The 21112-nt window shown below is 40.9% G+C and overlaps 1 protein-coding gene across 1 annotated transcript in view; it reads right to left on the bottom strand.

Annotated features, from left to right (window-relative positions):
- The window catches only part of LOC141451510 (uncharacterized), a 45647-nt gene that overhangs the window by 12904 nt on the left and 11631 nt on the right, over window positions 1–21112 (bottom strand). Inside the window, exon 8 of the mRNA XM_074122948.1 lies at window positions 701–21025. Within this exon, the coding sequence (XP_073979049.1) occupies window positions 701–21025 (20325 nt within the window). The remainder of the gene's footprint in view (window positions 1–700; window positions 21026–21112) is intronic.

Below are 21112 nucleotides of genomic sequence, written 5' to 3'. Positions count from 1 at the left end.
TAACAGTTTTTAAAGTTAAGTCCCTAACTTCTTTAATTATTTGCTCTTTTAATGATTTTTCAAAAATAGTATCTTTAGTTATTTCAGAGGGAGAGGTAGCTATTTCTTTGGGTTCCTTAAATTCATCAACCGGAATTCCTTCCTTCTCTTTAAGTTCTTCTGGTTCTTCTTTGGTAAGCAGCTTCTCCTTAGCAGGTTCCTTTTCGGGTGTTGGTGTGCTCACAGGTGATTTCGCAGCTGCTAGTTCCTTCTCTGGACTGCCCACTTTATCCACCGCTTTGGTTTCTTTAACCGGAGACTTCTCGCTCTCAGGGCTAGTTTCAGGTTCAGCACTCGATTCTTTCTTTTTAACTACATCAGGAGTGATGACTTCCTTTTTAGGTTCTACGTGAGCAGGTGATAATAGTTCCGCTGTCTCCTCAGTAACTTTTAAATCGATTGTCTTACTGACTAATGTTACTTCTTCACCAGTGGTAAGTTCTTCTTCGTCGGTTACTGTCTCTTCAGGAACCTTTTCTTTAAGAGCTACATATTCTGGCACCTCTTTTAACGGTGATATCACGCCTGCTTCAGGCTCCTCTTTTTCATCTAGTTTGATAACCTCCTTATGGGCAGCTGGTTTTTCCTCTAACTGTGTTGGACTAATCTTCTCGCTTTCCAACGGAGCCAATTCTGACGCTTCTTCTGGCGAAGTGGGAACCTTCTTTTTGGGAATTTCATCTATTTTCTCGACCGTTAGGGGCTCTTCTTTTTCTGGCGCTACAGTCACTTCTCTGCTATCTAGAAGGGGTGATCTCTTACTTACTACTGGCGATTCTTCATCTTCTACTTCGTCTTTAACCATTTTTTCACCTTTTTCTGGTGAACTTATTCCTTCTTCAGGCACTAATCTCTTGTCACCTGTAATCACACGTTTTTCTTCAACACGCAAAACATGAGTCACCTTCGTAATTCTAACTCCACTTGGTAATTCTTCTGTTTCGGTTACAGGTGATCTTACTTTTTCCAATTTGGTTTCTACAATTTCATCAGGCTTGATAACTTCTTGGTCTGTAGGTTTGGTAATTTCCAGTTTTTTACCTTCCATTGGCGACAGTCTTTCCTCAACTGGCTGAACGTCCTCTGGCGATTTGGTTACGTCTAATTCTTTAACTGGTTCGATCTCGTATTTTTCTTCTGAAGGGATTTCCTCCCTTTCTGGTAATGGAATTTCCTTCTTGGCGAACTCTTCTATTTTTGTCACGCTTTCTTTAATTGGTGATTCGATTCCGGGCAATTCTTTAACTGGGGATACTTTCTTTTCCACTATTTCTGGCCCAGTAGCTGTTAACTCTGAAGGCTCTTCAAGCTCAGTGATTACTCTTTTATCCACCACAACAGTACGAGTTGTTGTTACACGTGTGACTTTTGTTACCGTTTCTTTCGTAATTGTCTCATCATCCTCCGGTGGCTTCATATCATCTGTGACGGAAACTCCATCTCTAGTACTGGCTTTTTCAAATATTTCTTCAGAAGTTTCCTTCTCTACTACACTTACTGGTGATGGAGTTTTCTCTACGAATTCCGGTTGCTTCACTGGCGACGGTAATTTGGCCTTCTCTGGTGATTTTTCTTCCACTTTAGGTTTCTCTACAACAGGAGTAAGTTCTGTTACATCCTTTGGTTCCTTACCTGGAGACAGTATTTTCCCTACTTGTTTCGCAGGTTCCTCTACTTTACCTAGATCCAATATTGTTGGAATTTCTTTACGCACAATTTCTTCAGATTCAGGCACTTTTATTACGTCTGCAGAATCATCTGCAGCAACCATTTTCGTTTCACTAGTTTTGTCTGTCACAGTCGGCTGTTCTACTACTCGTCTAGTCACGTCAACGCCTTCATCTGTGAAGTCAGTAACCGTCTTTTCTATTGTAACAGTTTTTAAAGTTAAGTCCCTAACTTCTTTAATTATTTGCTCTTTTAATGATTTTTCAAAAATAGTATCTTTAGTTATTTCAGAGGGAGAGGTAGCTATTTCTTTGGGTTCCTTAAATTCATCAACCGGAATTCCTTCCTTCTCTTTAAGTTCTTCTGGTTCTTCTTTGGTAAGCAGCTTCTCCTTAGCAGGTTCCTTTTCGGGTGTTGGTGTGCTCACAGGTGATTTCGCAGCTGCTAGTTCCTTCTCTGGACTGCCCACTTTATCCACCGCTTTGGTTTCTTTAACCGGAGACTTCTCGCTCTCAGGGCTAGTTTCAGGTTCAGCACTCAATTCTTTCTTTTTAACTACATCAGGAGTGATGACTTCCTTTTTAGGTTCTACGTGAGCAGGTGATAATAGTTCCGCTGTCTCCTCAGTAACTTTTAAATCGATTGCCTTACTGACTAATGTTACTTCTTCACCAGTGGTAAGTTCTTCTTCGTCGGTTACTGTCTCTTCAGGAACCTTTTCTTTAAGAGCTACATATTCTGGCACCTCTTTTAACGGTGATATCACGCCTGCTTCAGGCTCCTCTTTTTCATCTAGTTTGATAACCTCCTTATGGGCAGCTGGTTTTTCCTCTAACTGTGTTGGACTAATCTTCTCGCTTTCCAACGGAGCCAATTCTGACGCTTCTTCTGGCGAAGTGGGAACCTTCTTTTTGGGAATTTCATCTATTTTCTCGACCGTTAGGGGCTCTTCTTTTTCTGGCGCTACAGTCACTTCTCTGCTATCTAGAAGGGGTGATCTCTTACTTACTACTGGCGATTCTTCATCTTCTACTTCGTCTTTAACCATTTTTTCACCTTTTTCTGGTGAACTTATTCCTTCTTCAGGCACTAATCTCTTGTCACCTGTAATCACACGTTTTTCTTCAACACGCAAAACATGAGTCACCTTCGTAATTCTAACTCCACTTGGTAATTCTTCTGTTTCGGTTACAGGTGATCTTACTTTTTCCAATTTGGTTTCTACAATTTCATCAGGCTTGATAACTTCTTGGTCTGTAGGTTTGGTAATTTCCAGTTTTTTACCTTCCATTGGCGACAGTCTTTCCTCAACTGGCTGAACGTCCTCTGGCGATTTGGTTACGTCTAATTCTTTAACTGGTTCGATCTCGTATTTTTCTTCTGAAGGGATTTCCTCCCTTTCTGGTGATGGAATTTCCTTCTTGGCGAACTCTTCTATTTTTGTCACGCTTTCTTTAATTGGTGCTTCGATTGCGGGCAATTCTTTAACTGGGGATACTTTCTTTTCCACTATTTCTGGCCCAGTAGCTGTTAACTCTGAAGGCTCTTCAAGCTCAGTGATTACTCTTTTATCCACCACAACAGTACGAGTTGTTGTTACACGTGTGACTTTTGTTACCGTTTCTTTCGTAATTGTCTCATCATCCTCCGGTGGCTTCATATCATCTGTGACGGAAACTCCATCTCTAGTACTGGCTTTTTCAAATATTTCTTCAGAAGTTTCCTTCTCTACTACACTTACTGGTGATGGAGTTTTCTCTACGAATTCCGGTTGCTTCACTGGCGACGGTAATTTGGCCTTCTCTGGTGATTTTTCTTCCACTTTAGGTTTCTCTACAACAGGAGTAAGTTCTGTTACATCCTTTGGTTCCTTACCTGGAGACAGTATTTTCCCTACTTGTTTCGCAGGTTCCTCTACTTTACCTAGATCCAATATTGTTGGAATTTCTTTACGCACAATTTCTTCAGATTCAGGCACTTTTATTACGTCTGCAGAATCATCTGCAGCAACCATTTTCGTTTCACTAGTTTTGTCTGTCACAGTCGGCTGTTCTACTACTCGTCTAGTCACGTCAACGCCTTCATCTGTGAAGTCAGTAACCGTCTTTTCTATTGTAACAGTTTTTAAAGTTAAGTCCCTAACTTCTTTAATTATTTGCTCTTTTAATGATTTTTCAACAATAGTATCTTTAGTTATTTCAAAGGGAGAGGTAGCTATTTCTTTGGGTTCCTTAAATTCAGCAACTTTCTTTACAACCGGAATTCCTTCCATCTCTTTAAGTTCTTCTGGTTCTTCTTTGGTAAGCAGCTTCTCCTTAGCAGGTTCCTCTACGGGTGTTGGTGAGCTCACAGGAGATTTCGCAGCTGCTAGTTCCTTCTCTGGACTGCCCACTTTATCCACCGCTTTGGTTTCTTTAACCGGAGACTGCTCGCTCTCAGGGCTAGTTTCAGGTTCAGCACTCAATTTTTTCTTTTCAACTACATCAGGACTGATGACTTCCTTTTTAGGTTCTACGTGAGCAGGAGATAATAGTTCCGCTGTCTCCTCAGTAACTTTTAAATCGATTGTCTTACTGACTAATGTTACATCTTCACCAGTGGTAATTTCTTCTTCTTCGGTTACTGTCTCTTCAGGAACCTTTTCTCTAAGAGCTACATCTTCTGGCACCTCTTTTAATGCTGATATCACGGCTGCTTCAGGCGGCTCCTCTTTTTCATCTAGTTTGATAACCTCCTTATGGGTAGCTGGTTTTTCCTCTAACTCCGTTGGACTAATCTTCTCGCTTTCCAACGGAGCCACTTCTGACGCTTCTTCTGGCGAAGTGGGAACCTTCTTTTTCGGAAGTTCATCCATTTTCTCGACCGTTAGGGGCTCTTCTTTTTCTGGCGCTACAGTCACTTCTCTGCTATCTAGAAGAGGTGATCTCTTACTTACTACTGGCGATTCTTCATCTTCTACTTCGTCTTCAACCATTTTTTCACCTGTTTCTGGTGAAATTATTCCTTTTTCAGGCACTAATCTCTTGTCACCTGTAATCACACGTTTTTCTTCAACACGCAAAACATGAGTCACCTTCGTAATTCTAACTCCACTTGGTAATTCTTCTGTTTCGGTTACAGGTGATCTTACTTTTTCCAATTTGGTTTCTACAATTTCATCAGGCTTGATAACTTCTTGGTCTGTAGGTTTGGTAATTTCCAGTTTTTTACCTTCCATTGGCGACAGTCTTTCCTCAACTGGCTGAACGTCCTCTGGCGATTTGGTTACGTCTAATTCTTTAACTGGTTCGATCTCGTATTTTTCTTCTGAAGGGATTTCCTCCCTTTCTGGTGATGGAATTTCCTTCTTGGCGAACTCTTCTATTTTTGTCACGCTTTCTTTAATTGGTGATTCGATTCCGGGCAATTCTTTAACTGGGGATACTTTCTTTTCCACTATTTCTGGCCCAGTAGCTGTTAACTCTGAAGGCTCTTCAAGCTCAGTGATTACTCTTTTATCCACCACAACAGTACGAGTTGTTGTTACACGTGTGACTTTTGTTACCGTTTCTTTCGTAATTGTCTCATCATCCTCCGGTGGCTTCATATCATCTGTGACGGAAACTCCATCTCTAGTACTGGCTTTTTCAAATATTTCTTCAGAAGTTTCCTTCTCTACTACACTTACTGGTGATGGAGTTTTCTCTACGAATTCCGGTTGCTTCACTGGCGACGGTAATTTGGCCTTCTCTGGTGATTTTTCTTCCACTTTAGGTTTCTCTACAACAGGAGTAAGTTTTGTTACATCCTTTGGTTCCTTACCTGGAGACAGTATTTTCCCTACTTGTTTCGCAGGTTCCTCTACTTTACCTAGATCCAATATTGTTGGAATTTCTTTACGCACAATTTCTTCAGATTCAGGCACTTTTATTACGTCTGCAGAATCATCTGCAGCAACCATTTTCGTTTCACTAGTTTTGTCTGTCACAGTCGGCTGTTCTACTACTCGTCTAGTCACGTCAACGCCTTCATCTGTGAAGTCAGTAACCGTCTTTTCTATTGTAACAGTTTTTAAAGTTAAGTCCCTAACTTCTTTAATTATTTGCTCTTTTAATGATTTTTCAAAAATAGTATCTTTAGTTATTTCAGAGGGAGAGGTAGCTATTTCTTTGGGTTCCTTAAATTCATCAACCGGAATTCCTTCCTTCTCTTTAAGTTCTTCTGGTTCTTCTTTGGTAAGCAGCTTCTCCTTAGCAGGTTCCTTTTCGGGTGTTGGTGTGCTCACAGGTGATTTCGCAGCTGCTAGTTCCTTCTCTGGACTGCCCACTTTATCCACCGCTTTGGTTTCTTTAATCGGAGACTTCTCGCTCTCAGGGCTAGTTTCAGGTTCAGCACTCAATTCTTTTATTTTAACTACATCAGGAGTGATGACTTCCTTTTTAGGTTCTACGTGAGCAGGTGATAATAGTTCCGCTGTCTCCTCAGTAACTTTTAAATCGATTGTCTTACTGACTAATGTTACTTCTTCACCAGTGGTAAGTTCTTCTTCGTCGGTTACTGTCTCTTCAGGAACCTTTTTTTTAAGAGCTACATATTCTGGCACCTCTTTTAACGGTGATATCACGCCTGCTTCAGGCTCCTCTTTTTCATCTAGTTTGATAACCTCCTTATGGGCAGCTGGTTTTTCCTCTAACTGTGTTGGACTAATCTTCTCGCTTTCCAACGGAGCCAATTCTGACGCTTCTTCTGGCGAAGTGGGAACCTTCTTTTTGGGAATTTCATCTATTTTCTCGACCGTTAGGGGCTCTTCTTTTTCTGGCGCTACAGTCACTTCTCTGCTATCTAGAAGGGGTGATCTCTTACTTACTACTGGCGATTCTTCATCTTCTACTTCGTCTTTAACCATTTTTTCACCTTTTTCTGGTGAACTTATTCCTTCTTCAGGCACTAATCTCTTGTCACCTGTAATCACACGTTTTTCTTCAACACGCAAAACATGAGTCACCTTCGTAATTCTAACTCCACTTGGTAATTCTTCTGTTTCGGTTACAGGTGATCTTACTTTTTCCAATTTGGTTTCTACAATTTCATCAGGCTTGATAACTTCTTGGTCTGTAGGTTTGGTAATTTCCAGTTTTTTACCTTCCATTGGCGACAGTCTTTCCTCAACTGGCTGAACGTCCTCTGGCGATTTGGTTACGTCTAATTCTTTAACTGGTTCGATCTCGTATTTTTCTTCTGAAGGGATTTCCTCCCTTTCTGGTGATGGAATTTCCTTCTTGGCGAACTCTTCTATTTTTGTCACGCTTTCTTTAATTGGTGATTCGATTCCGGGCAATTCTTTAACTGGGGATACTTTCTTTTCCACTATTTCTGGCCCAGTAGCTGTTAACTCTGAAGGCTCTTCAAGCTCAGTGATTACTCTTTTATCCACCACAACAGTACGAGTTGTTGTTACACGTGTGACTTTTGTTACCGTTTCTTTCGTAATTGTCTCATCATCCTCCGGTGGCTTCATATCATCTGTGACGGAAACTCCATCTCTAGTACTGGCTTTTTCAAATATTTCTTCAGAAGTTTCCTTCTCTACTACACTTACTGGTGATGGAGTTTTCTCTACGAATTCCGGTTGCTTCACTGGCGACGGTAATTTGGCCTTCTCTGGTGATTTTTCTTCCACTTTAGGTTTCTCTACAACAGGAGTAAGTTCTGTTACATCCTTTGGTTCCTTACCTGGAGACAGTATTTTCCCTACTTGTTTCGCAGGTTCCTCTACTTTACCTAGATCCAATATTGTTGGAATTTCTTTACGCACAATTTCTTCAGATTCAGGCACTTTTATTACGTCTGCAGAATCATCTGCAGCAACCATTTTCGTTTCACTAGTTTTGTCTGTCACAGTCGGCTGTTCTACTACTCGTCTAGTCACGTCAACGCCTTCATCTGTGAAGTCAGTAACCGTCTTTTCTATTGTAACAGTTTTTAAAGTTAAGTCCCTAACTTCTTTAATTATTTGCTCTTTTAATGATTTTTCAAAAATAGTATCTTTAGTTATTTCAGAGGGAGAGGTAGCTATTTCTTTGGGTTCCTTAAATTCATCAACCGGAATTCCTTCCTTCTCTTTAAGTTCTTCTGGTTCTTCTTTGGTAAGCAGCTTCTCCTTAGCAGGTTCCTCTTCGGGTGTTGGTGTGCTCACAGGTGATTTCGCAGCTGCTAGTTCCTTCTCTGGACTGCCCACTTTATCCACCGCTTTGGTTTCTTTAACCGGAGACTTCTCGCTCTCAGGGCTAGTTTCAGGTTCAGCACTCAATTCTTTCTTTTTAACTACATCAGGAGTGATGACTTCCTTTTTAGGTTCTACGTGAGCAGGTGATAATAGTTCCGCTGTCTCCTCAGTAACTTTTAAATCGATTGTCTTACTGACTAATGTTACTTCTTCACCAGTGGTAAGTTCTTCTTCGTCGGTTACTGTCTCTTCAGGAACCTTTTCTTTAAGAGCTACATATTCTGGCACCTCTTTTAACGGTGATATCACGCCTGCTTCAGGCTCCTCTTTTTCATCTAGTTCGATAACCTCCTTATGGGCAGCTGGTTTTACCTCTAACTGTGTTGGACTAATCTTCTCGCTTTCCAACGGAGCCAATTCTGACGCTTCTTCTGGCGAAGTGGGAACCTTCTTTTTGGGAATTTCATCTATTTTCTCGACCGTTAGGGGCTCTTCTTTTTCTGGCGCTACAGTCACTTCTCTGCTATCTAGAAGGGGTGATCTCTTACTTACTACTGGCGATTCTTCATCTTCTACTTCGTCTTTAACCATTTTTTCACCTTTTTCTGGTGAACTTATTCCTTCTTCAGGCACTAATCTCTTGTCACCTGTAATCACACGTTTTTCTTCAACACGCAAAACATGAGTCACCTTCGTAATTCTAACTCCGCCTGGTATTTCTTCCGTTTCGGTTACAGGTGATCTTACTTTTTCCAATTTGGTTTCTACAATTTCATCAGGCTTGATAACTTCTTGGTCTGTAGGTTTGGTAATTTCCAGTTTTTTACCTTCCATTGGCGACAGTCTTTCCTCAACTGGCTGAACGTCCTCTGGCGATTTGGTTACGTCTAATTCTTTAACTGGTTCGATCTCGTATTTTTCTTCTGAAGGGATTTCCTCCCTTTCTGGTGATGGAATTTCCTTCTTGGCGAACTCTTCTATTTTTGTCACGCTTTCTTTAATTGGTGATTCGATTCCGGGCAATTCTTTAACTGGGGATACTTTCTTTTCCACTATTTCTGGCCCAGTAGCTGTTAACTCTGAAGGCTCTTCAAGCTCAGTGATTACTCTTTTATCCACCACAACAGTACGAGTTGTTGTTACACGTGTGACTTTTGTTACCGTTTCTTTCGTAATTGTCTCATCATCCTCCGGTGGCTTCATATCATCTGTGACGGAAACTCCATCTCTAGTACTGGCTTTTTCAAATATTTCTTCAGAAGTTTCCTTCTCTACTACACTTACTGGTGATGGAGTTTTCTCTACGAATTCCGGTTGCTTCACTGGCGACGGTAATTTGGCCTTCTCTGGTGATTTTTCTTCCACTTTAGGTTTCTCTACAACAGGAGTAAGTTCTGTTACATCCTTTGGTTCCTTACCTGGAGACAGTATTTTCCCTACTTGTTTCGCAGGTTCCTCTACTTTACCTAGATCCAATATTGTTGGAATTTCTTTACGCATAATTTCTTCAGATTCAGGCACTTTTATTACGTCTGCAGAATCATCTGCAGCAACCATTTTCGTTTCACTAGTTTTGTCTGTCACAGTCGGCTGTTCTACTACTCGTCTAGTCACGTCAACGCCTTCATCTGTGAAGTCAGTAACCGTCTTTTCTATTGTAACAGTTTTTAAAGTTAAGTCCCTAACTTCTTTAATTATTTGCTCTTTTAATGATTTTTCAAAAATAGTATCTTTAGTTATTTCAGAGGGAGAGGTAGCTATTTCTTTGGGTTCCTTAAATTCATCAACCGGAATTCCTTCCTTCTCTTTAAGTTCTTCTGGTTCTTCTTTGGTAAGCAGCTTCTCCTTAGCAGGTTCCTCTTCGGGTGTTGGTGTGCTCACAGGTGATTTCGCAGCTGCTAGTTCCTTCTCTGGACTGCCCACTTTATCCACCGCTTTGGTTTCTTTAACCGGAGACTTCTCGCTCTCAGGGCTAGTTTCAGGTTCAGCACTCAATTCTTTCTTTTTAACTACATCAGGAGTGATGACTTCCTTTTTAGGTTCTACGTGAGCAGGTGATAATAGTTCCGCTGTCTCCTCAGTAACTTTTAAATCGATTGTCTTACTGACTAATGTTACTTCTTCACCAGTGGTAAATTCTTCTTCTTCGGTTACTGTCTCTTCAGGAACCTTTTCTTTAAGAGCTACATATTCTGGCACCTCTTTTAACGGTGATATCACGCCTGCTTCAGGCTCCTCTTTTTCATCTAGTTCGATAACCTCCTTATGGGCAGCTGGTTTTACCTCTAACTGTGTTGGACTAATCTTCTCGCTTTCCAACGGAGCCAATTCTGACGCTTCTTCTGGCGAAGTGGGAACCTTCTTTTTGGGAATTTCATCTATTTTCTCGACCGTTAGGGGCTCTTCTTTTTCTGGCGCTACAGTCACTTCTCTGCTATCTAGAAGGGGTGATCTCTTACTTACTACTGGCGATTCTTCATCTTCTACTTCGTCTTCAACCATTTTTTCACCTTTTTCTGGTGAAATTATTCCTTCTTCAGGCACTAATCTCTTGTCACCTGTAATCACACGTTTTTCTTCAACACGCAAAACATGAGTCACCTTCGTAATTCTAACTCCACTTGGTAATTCTTCTGTTTCGGTTACAGGTGATCTTACTTTTTCCAATTTGGTTTCTACAATTTCATCAGGCTTGATAACTTCTTGGTCTGTAGGTTTGGTAATTTCCAGTTTTTTACCTTCTATTGGCGACAGTCTTTCCTCAACTGGCTGGACGTCCTCTGGCGATTTGGTTACGTCTAATTCTTTAACTGGTTCGATCTCGTATTTTTCTTCTGAAGGGATTTCCTCCCTTTCTGGTGATGGAATTTCCTTCTTGGCGAACTCTTCTATTTTTGTCACGCTTTCTTTAATTGGTGATTCGATTCCGGGCAATTCTTTAACTGGGGATACTTTCTTTTCCACTATTTCTGGCCCAGTAGCTGTTAACTCTGAAGGCTCTTCAAGCTCAGTGATTACTCTTTTATCCACCACAACAGTACGAGTTGTTGTTACACGTGTGACTTTTGTTACCGTTTCTTTCGTAATTGTCTCATCATCCTCCGGTGGCTTCATATCATCTGTGACGGAAACTCCATCTCTAGTACTGGCTTTTTCAAATATTTCTTCAGAAGTTTCCTTCTCTACTACACTTACTGGTGATGGAGTTTTCTCTACGAATTCCGGTTGCTTCACTGGCGACGGTAATTTGGCCTTCTCTGGTGATTTTTCTTCCACTTTAGGTTTCTCTACAACAGGAGTAAGTTCTGTTACATCCTTTGGTTCCTTACCTGGAGACAGTATTTTCCCTACTTGTTTCGCAGGTTCCTCTACTTTACCTAGATCCAATATTGTTGGAATTTCTTTACGCATAATTTCTTCAGATTCAGGCACTTTTATTACGTCTGCAGAATCATCTGCAGCAACCATTTTCGTTTCACTAGTTTTGTCTGTCACAGTCGGCTGTTCTACTACTCGTCTAGTCACGTCAACGCCTTCATCTGTGAAGTCAGTAACCGTCTTTTCTATTGTAACAGTTTTTAAAGTTAAGTCCCTAACTTCTTTAATTATTTGCTCTTTTAATGATTTTTCAAAAATAGTATCTTTAGTTATTTCAGAGGGAGAGGTAGCTATTTCTTTGGGTTCCTTAAATTCATCAACCGGAATTCCTTCCTTCTCTTTAAGTTCTTCTGGTTCTTCTTTGGTAAGCAGCTTCTCCTTAGCAGGTTCCTCTTCGGGTGTTGGTGTGCTCACAGGTGATTTCGCAGCTGCTAGTTCCTTCTCTGGACTGCCCACTTTATCCACCGCTTTGGTTTCTTTAACCGGAGACTTCTCGCTCTCAGGGCTAGTTTCAGGTTCAGCACTCAATTCTTTCTTTTTAACTACATCAGGAGTGATGACTTCCTTTTTAGGTTCTACGTGAGCAGGTGATAATAGTTCCGCTGTCTCCTCAGTAACTTTTAAATCGATTGTCTTACTGACTAATGTTACTTCTTCACCAGTGGTAAGTTCTTCTTCTTCGGTTACTGTCTCTTCAGGAACCTTTTCTTTAAGAGCTACATATTCTGGCACCTCTTTTAACGGTGATATCACGCCTGCTTCAGGCTCCTCTTTTTCATCTAGTTCGATAACCTCCTTATGGGCAGCTGGTTTTACCTCTAACTGTGTTGGACTAATCTTCTCGCTTTCCAACGGAGCCAATTCTGACGCTTCTTCTGGCGAAGTTGGAACCTTCTTTTTGGGAATTTCATCTATTTTCTCGACCGTTAGGGGCTCTTCTTTTTCTGGCGCTACAGTCACTTCTCTGCTATCTAGAAGGGGTGATCTCTTACTTACTACTGGCGATTCTTCATCTTCTACTTCGTCTTCAACCATTTTTTCACCTTTTTCTGGTGAAATTATTCCTTCTTCAGGCACTAATCTCTTGTCACCTGTAATCACACGTTTTTCTTCAACACGCAAAACATGAGTCACCTTCGTAATTCTAACTCCACTTGGTAATTCTTCTGTTTCGGTTACAGGTGATCTTACTTTTTCCAATTTGGTTTCTACAATTTCATCAGGCTTGATAACTTCTTGGTCTGTAGGTTTGGTAATTTCCAGTTTTTTACCTTCTATTGGCGACAGTCTTTCCTCAACTGCCTGGACGTCCTCTGGCGATTTGGTTACGTCTAATTCTTTAACTGGTTCGATCTCGTATTTTTCTTCTGAAGGGATTTCCTCCCTTTCTGGTGATGGAATTTCCTTCTTGGCGAACTCTTCTATTTTTGTCACGCTTTCTTTAATTGGTGATTCGATTCCGGGCAATTCTTTAACTGGGGATACTTTCTTTTCCACTATTTCTGGCCCAGTAGCTGTTAACTCTGAAGGCTCTTCAAGCTCAGTGATTACTCTTTTATCCACCACAACAGTACGAGTTGTTGTTACACGTGTGACTTTTGTTACCGTTTCTTTCGTAATTGTCTCATCATCCTCCGGTGGCTTCATATCATCTGTGACGGAAACTCCATCTCTAGTACTGGCTTTTTCAAATATTTCTTCAGAAGTTTCCTTCTCTACTACACTTACTGGTGATGGAGTTTTCTCTACGAATTCCGGTTGCTTCACTGGCGACGGTAATTTGGCCTTCTCTGGTGATTTTTCTTCCACTTTAGGTTTCTCTACAACAGGAGTAAGTTCTGTTACATCCTTTGGTTCCTTACCTGGAGACAGTATTTTCCCTACTTGTTTCGCAGGTTCCTCTACTTTACCTAGATCCAATATTGTTGGAATTTCTTTACGCACAATTTCTTCAGATTCAGGCACTTTTATTACGTCTGCAGAATCATCTGCAGCAACCATTTTCGTTTCACTAGTTTTGTCTGTCACAGTCGGCTGTTCTACTACTCGTCTAGTCACGTCAACGCCTTCATCTGTGAAGTCAGTAACCGTCTTTTCTATTGTAACAGTTTTTAAAGTTAAGTCCCTAACTTCTTTAATTATTTGCTCTTTTAATGATTTTTCAAAAATAGTATCTTTAGTTATTTCAGAGGGAGAGGTAGCTATTTCTTTGGGTTCCTTAAATTCATCAACCGGAATTCCTTCCTTCTCTTTAAGTTCTTCTGGTTCTTCTTTGGTAAGCAGCTTCTCCTTAGCAGGTTCCTCTTCGGGTGTTGGTGTGCTCACAGGTGATTTCGCAGCTGCTAGTTCCTTCTCTGGACTGCCCACTTTATCCACCGCTTTGGTTTCTTTAACCGGAGACTTCTCGCTCTCAGGGCTAGTTTCAGGTTCAGCACTCAATTCTTTCTTTTTAACTACATCAGGAGTGATGACTTCCTTTTTAGGTTCTACGTGAGCAGGTGATAATAGTTCCGCTGTCTCCTCAGTAACTTTTAAATCGATTGTCTTACTGACTAATGTTACTTCTTCACCAGTGGTAAGTTCTTCTTCGTCGGTTACTGTCTCTTCAGGAACCTTTTCTTTAAGAGCTACATATTCTGGCACCTCTTTTAACGGTGATATCACGCCTGCTTCAGGCTCCTCTTTTTCATCTAGTTTGATAACCTCCTTATGGGCAGCTGGTTTTTCCTCTAAATGTGTTGGACTAATCTTCTCGCTTTCCAACGGAGCCAATTCTGACGCTTCTTCTGGCGAAGTGGGAACCTTCTTTTTGGGAATTTCATCTATTTTCTCGACCGTTAGGGGCTCTTCTTTTTCTGGCGCTACAGTCACTTCTCTGCTATCTAGAAGGGGTGATCTCTTACTTACTACTGGCGATTCTTCATCTTCTACTTCGTCTTTAACCATTTTTTCACCTTTTTCTGGTGAACTTATTCCTTCTTCAGGCACTAATCTCTTGTCACCTGTAATCACACGTTTTTCTTCAACACGCAAAACATGAGTCACCTTCGTAATTCTAACTCCACTTGGTAATTCTTCTGTTTCGGTTACAGGTGATCTTACTTTTTCCAATTTGGTTTCTACAATTTCATCAGGCTTGATAACTTCTTGGTCTGTAGGTTTGGTAATTTCCAGTTTTTTACCTTCCATTGGCGACAGTCTTTCCTCAACTGGCTGAACGTCCTCTGGCGATTTGGTTACGTCTAATTCTTTAACTGGTTCGATCTCGTATTTTTCTTCTGAAGGGATTTCCTCCCTTTCTGGTGATGGAATTTCCTTCTTGGCGAACTCTTCTATTTTTGTCACGCTTTCTTTAATTGGTGATTCGATTCCGGGCAATTCTTTAACTGGGGATACTTTCTTTTCCACTATTTCTGGCCCAGTAGCTGTTAACTCTGAAGGCTCTTCAAGCTCAGTGATTACTCTTTTATCCACCACAACAGTACGAGTTGTTGTTACACGTGTGACTTTTGTTACCGTTTCTTTCGTAATTGTCTCATCATCCTCCGGTGGCTTCATATCATCTGTGACGGAAACTCCATCTCTAGTACTGGCTTTTTCAAATATTTCTTCAGAAGTTTTCTTCTCTACTACACTTACTGGTGATGGAGTTTTCTCTACGAATTCCGGTTGCTTCACTGGCGACGGTAATTTGGCCTTCTCTGGTGATTTTTCTTCCACTTTAGGTTTCTCTACAACAGGAGTAAGTTCTGTTACATCCTTTGGTTCCTTACCTGGAGACAGTATTTTCCCTACTTGTTTCGCAGGTTCCTCTACTTTACCTAGATCCAATATTGTTGGAATTTCTTTACGCACAATTTCTTCAGATTCAGGCACTTTTATTACGTCTGCAGAATCATCTGCAGCAACCATTTTCGTTTCACTAGTTTTGTCTGTCACAGTCGGCTGTTCTACTACTCGTCTAGTCACGTCAACGCCTTCATCTGTGAAGTCAGTAACCGTCTTTTCTATTGTAACAGTTTTTAAAGTTAAGTCCCTAACTTCTTTAATTATTTGCTCTTTTAATGATTTTTCAAAAATAGTATCTTTAGTTATTTCAGAGGGAGAGGTAGCTATTTCTTTGGGTTCCTTAAATTCATCAACCGGAATTCCTTCCTTCTCTTTAAGTTCTTCTGGTTCTTCTTTGGTAAGCAGCTTCTTCTTAGCAGGTTCCTCTTCGGGTGTTGGTGTGCTCACAGGTGATTTCGCAGCTGCTAGTTCCTTCTCTGGACTGCCCACTTTATCCAGCGCTTTGGTTTCTTTAACCGGAGACTTCTCGCTCTCAGGGCTAGTTTCAGGTTCAGCACTCAATTTTTTCTTTTCAACTACATCAGGACTGATGACTTCCTTTTTAGATTCTACGTGAGCAGGTGATAATAGTTCCGCTGTCTCCTCAGTAACTTTTAAATCGATTGGCTTACTGACTAATGTTACTTCTTCACCAGTGGTAAGTTCTTCTTCGTCGGTTACTGTCTCTTCAGGAACCTTTTCTTTAAGAGCTACATATTCTGGCACCTCTTTTAACGGTGATATCACGCCTGCTTCAGGCTCCTCTTTTTCATCTAATTTGATAACCTCCTTAAGGGCCGCTGGTTTTTCCTCTAACTGTGTTGGGCTAATCTTCTCGCTTTCCAACGGAGCCAATTCTGACGCTTCTTCTGGCGAAGTGGGAACCTTCTTTTTTGGAATTTCATCAATTTTCTCGACCGTTAGGGGCTCTTCTTTTTCTGCCGCTACAGTTACTTCTCTGCTATCTAGAAGGGGTGATCTCTTACATACTACTGGCGATTCTTCATCTTCTACTTGGTCTTCAACCATTTCTTCACCTTTTTCTGGTGAACTTATTCCTTCTTCAGGCACTAATCTCTTGTCACCTGTAATCACACGTTTTTCTTCAACACGCAAAACATGAGTCACCTTCGTAATTCTAACTCCGCCTGGTATTTCTTCCGTTTCGGTTACAGGTGATCTTACTTTTTCCAATTTGGTTTCTACAATTTCATCAGGCTTGATAACTTCTTGGTCTGTAGGTTTGGTAATTTCCAGTTTTTTACCTTCCATTGGCGACAGTCTTTCCTCAACTGGCTGAACGTCCTCTGGCGATTTGGTTACGTCTAATTCTTTAACTGGTTCGATCTCGTATTTTTCTTCTGAAGGGATTTCCTCCCTTTCTGGTGATGGAATTTCCTTCTTGGCGAACTCTTCTATTTTTGTCACGCTTTCTTTAATTGGTGATTCGATTCCGGGCAATTCTTTAACTGGGGATACTTTCTTTTCCACTATTTCTGGCCCAGTAGCTGTTAACTCTGAAGGCTCTTCAAGCTCAGTGATTACTCTTTTATCCACCACAACAGTACGAGTTGTTGTTACACGTGTGACTTTTGTTACCGTTTCTTTCGTAATTGTCTCATCATCCTCCGGTGGCTTCATATCATCTGTGACGGAAACTCCATCTCTAGTACTGGCTTTTTCAAATATTTCTTCAGAAGTTTCCTTCTCTACTACACTTACTGGTGATGGAGTTTTCTCTACGAATTCCGGTTGCTTCACTGGCGACGGTAATTTGGCCTTCTCTGGTGATTTTTCTTCCACTTTAGGTTTCTCTACAACAGGAGTAAGTTCTGTTACATCCTTTGGTTCCTTACCTGGAGACAGTATTTTCCCTACTTGTTTCGCAGGTTCCTCTACTTTACCTAGATCCAATATTGTTGGAATTTCTTTACGCACAATTTCTTCAGATTCAGGCACTTTTATTACGTCTGCAGAATCATCTGCAGCAACCATTTTCGTTTCACTAGTTTTGTCTGTCACAGTCGGCTGTTCTACTACTCGTCTAGTCACGTCAACGCCTTCATCTGTGAAGTCAGTAACCGTCTTTTCTATTGTAACAGTTTTTAAAGTTAAGTCCCTAACTTCTTTAATTATTTGCTCTTTTAATGATTTTTCAAAAATAGTATCTTTAGTTATTTCAGAGGGAGAGGTAGCTATTTCTTTGGGTTCCTTAAATTCATCAACCGGAATTCCTTCCTTCTCTTTAAGTTCTTCTGGTTCTTCTTTGGTAAGCAGCTTCTTCTTAGCAGGTTCCTCTTCGGGTGTTGGTGTGCTCACAGGTGATTTCGCAGCTGCTAGTTCCTTCTCTGGACTGCCCACTTTATCCAGCGCTTTGGTTTCTTTAACCGGAGACTTCTCGCTCTCAGGGCTAGTTTCAGGTTCAGCACTCAATTTTTTCTTTTTAACTACATCAGGAGTGATGATTTCCTTTTTAGGTTCTACGTGAGCAGGTGATAATAGTTCCGCTGTCTCCTCAGTATCTTTTAAATCGATTGTCTTACTGACTAATGTTACTTCTTCACCAGTGGTAAGTTCTTCTTCGTCGGTTACTGTCTCTTCAGGAACCTTTTCTTTAAGAGCTACATATTCTGGCACCTCTTTTAACGGTGATATCACGCCTGCTTCAGGCTCCTCTTTTTCATCTAATTTGATAACCTCCTTATGGGCAGCTGGTTTTTCCTCTAACTGTGTTGGACTAATCTTCTCGCTTTCCAACGGAGCCAATTCTGACGCTTCTTCTGGCGAAGTGGGAACCTTCTTTTTGGGAATTTCATCTATTTTCTCGACCGTTAGGGGCTCTTCTTTTTCTGGCGCTACAGTCACTTCTCTGCTATCTAGAAGGGGTGATCTCTTACTTACTACTGGCGATTCTTCATCTTCTACTTCGTCTTCAACCATTTCTTCACCTTTTTCTGGTGAACTTATTCCTTCTTCAGGCACTAATCTCTTGTCACCTGTAATCACACGTTTTTCTTCAACACGCAAAACATGAGTCACCTTCGTAATTCTAACTCCACTTGGTAATTCTTCTGTTTCGGTTACAGGTGATCTTACTTTTTCCAATTTGGTTTCTACAATTTCATCAGGCTTGATAACTTCTTGGTCTGTAGGTTTGGTAATTTCCAGTTTTTTACCTTCCATTGGCGACAGTCTTTCCTCAACTGGCTGAACGTCCTCTGGCGATTTGGTTACGTCTAATTCTTTAACTGGTTCGATCTCGTATTTTTCTTCTGAAGGGATTTCCTCCCTTTCTGGTGATGGAATTTCCTTCTTGGCGAACTCTTCTATTTTTGTCACGCTTTCTTTAATTGGTGATTCGATTCCGGGCAATTCTTTAACTGGGGATACTTTCTTTTCCACTATTTCTGGCCCAGTAGCTGTTAACTCTGAAGGCTCTTCAAGCTCAGTGATTACTCTTTTATCCACCACAACAGTACGAGTTGTTGTTACACGTGTGACTTTTGTTACCGTTTCTTTCGTAATTGTCTCATCATCCTCCGGTGGCTTCATATCATCTGTTACGGAAACTCCATCTCTAGTACTGGCTTTTTCAAATATTTCTTCAGAAGTTTCCTTCTCTACTACACTTACTGGTGATGGAGTTTTCTCTACGAATTCCGGTTGCTTCACTGGCGACGGTAATTTGGCCTTCTCTGGTGATTTTTCTTCCACTTTAGGTTTCTCTACAACAGGAGTAAGTTCTGTTACATCCTTTGGTTCCTTACCTGGAGACAGTATTTTCCCTACTTGTTTCGCAGGTTCCTCTACTTTACCTAGATCCAATATTGTTGGAATTTCTTTACGCACAATTTCTTCAGATTCAGGCACTTTTATTACGTCTGCAGAATCATCTGCAGCAACCATTTTCGTTTCACTAGTTTTGTCTGTCACAGTCGGCTGTTCTACTACTCGTCTAGTCACGTCAACGCCTTCATCTGTGAAGTCAGTAACCGTCTTTTCTATTGTAACAGTTTTTAAAGTTAAGTCCCTAACTTCTTTAATTATTTGCTCTTTTAATGATTTTTCAAAAATAGTATCTTTAGTTATTTCAGAGGGAGAGGTAGCTATTTCTTTGGGTTCCTTAAATTCATCAACCGGAATTCCTTCCTTCTCTTTAAGTTCTTCTGGTTCTTCTTTGGTAAGCAGCTTCTCCTTAGCAGGTTCCTCTTCGGGTGTTGGTGTGCTCACAGGTGATTTCGCAGCTGCTAGTTCCTTCTCTGGACTGCCCACTTTATCCACCGCTTTGGTTTCTTTAACCGGAGACTTCTCGCTCTCAGGGCTAGTTTCAGGTTCAGCACTCAATTCTTTCTTTTTAACTACATCAGGAGTGATGACTTCCTTTTTAGGTTCTACGTGAGCAGGTGATAATAGTTCCGCTGTCTCCTCAGTATCTTTTAAATCGATTGTCTTACTGACTAATGTTACTTCTTCACCAGTGGTAAGTTCTTCTTCGTCGGTTACTGTCTCTTCAGGAACCTTTTCTTTAAGAGCTACATATTCTGGCACCTCTTTTAACGGTGATATCACGCCTGCTTCAGGCTCCTCTTTTTCATCTAGTTTGATAACCTCCTTATGGGCAGCTGGTTTTTCCTCTAACTGTGTTGGACTAATCTTCTCGCTTTCCAACGGAGCCAATTCTGACGCTTCTTCTGGCGAAGTGGGAACCTTCTTTTTGGGAATTTCATCTATTTTCTCGACCGTTAGGGGCTCTTCTTTTTCTGGCGCTACAGTCACTTCTCTGCTATCTAGAAGGGGTGATCTCTTACTTACTACTGGCGATTCTTCATCTTCTACTTCGTCTTTAACCATTTTTTCACCTTTTTCTGGTGAACTTATTCCTTCTTCAGGCACTAATCTCTTGTCACCTGTAATCACACGTTTTTCTTCAACACGCAAAACATGAGTCACCTTCGTAATTCTAACTCCACTTGGTAATTCTTCTGTTTCGGTTACAGGTGATCTTACTTTTTCCAATTTGGTTTCTACAATTTCATCAGGCTTGATAACTTCTTGGTCTGTAGGTTTGGTAATTTCCAGTTTTTTACCTTCCATTGGCGACAGTCTTTCCTCAACTGGCTGAACGTCCTCTGGCGATTTGGTTACGTCTAATTCTTTAACTGGTTCGATCTCGTATTTTTCTTCTGAAGGGATTTCCTCCCTTTCTGGTGATGGAATTTCCTTCTTGGCGAACTCTTCTATTTTTGTCACGCTTTCTTTAATTGGTGATTCGATTCCGGGCAATTCTTTAACTGGGGATACTTTCTTTTCCACTATTTCTGGCCCAGTAGCTGTTAACTCTGAAGGCTCTTCAAGCTCAGTGATTACTCTTTTATCCACCACAACAGTACGAGTTGTTGTTACACGTGTGACTTTTGTTACCGTTTCTTTCGTAATTGTCTCATCATCCTCCGGTGGCTTCATATCATCTGTGACGGAAACTCCATCTCTAGTAATGGCTTTTTCAAATATTTCTTCAGAAGTTTTCTTCTCTACTACACTTACTGGTGATGGAGTTTTCTCTACGAATTCCGGTTGCTTCACTGGCGACGGTAATTTGGCCTTCTCTGGTGATTTTTCTTCCACTTTAGGTTTCTCTACAACAGGAGTAAGTTCTGTTACATCCTTTGGTTCCTTACCTGGAGACAGTATTTTCCCTACTTGTTTCGCAGGTTCCTCTACTTTACCTAGATCCAATATTGTTGGAATTTCTTTACGCACAATTTCTTCAGATTCAGGCACTTTTATTACGTCTGCAGAATCATCTGCAGCAACCATTTTCGTTTCACTAGTTTTGTCTGTCACAGTCGGCTGTTCTACTACTCGTCTAGTCACGTCAACGCCTTCATCTGTGAAGTCAGTAACCGTCTTTTCTATTGTAACAGTTTTTAAAGTTAAGTCCCTAACTTCTTTAATTATTTGCTCTTTTAATGATTTTTCAAAAATAGTATCTTT

This window comes from Rhodnius prolixus, unplaced genomic scaffold (genome assembly GCF_049639745.1).
Source record: "Rhodnius prolixus isolate KJV_2025 unplaced genomic scaffold, Rpr scaffold_8, whole genome shotgun sequence".
In the NCBI taxonomy this organism is placed as follows: Eukaryota; Metazoa; Arthropoda; class Insecta; order Hemiptera; family Reduviidae; genus Rhodnius; species Rhodnius prolixus.
Note: the sequence above shows the minus strand (reverse complement) of the source record. Positions and strands in the feature narration are given on the sequence as shown.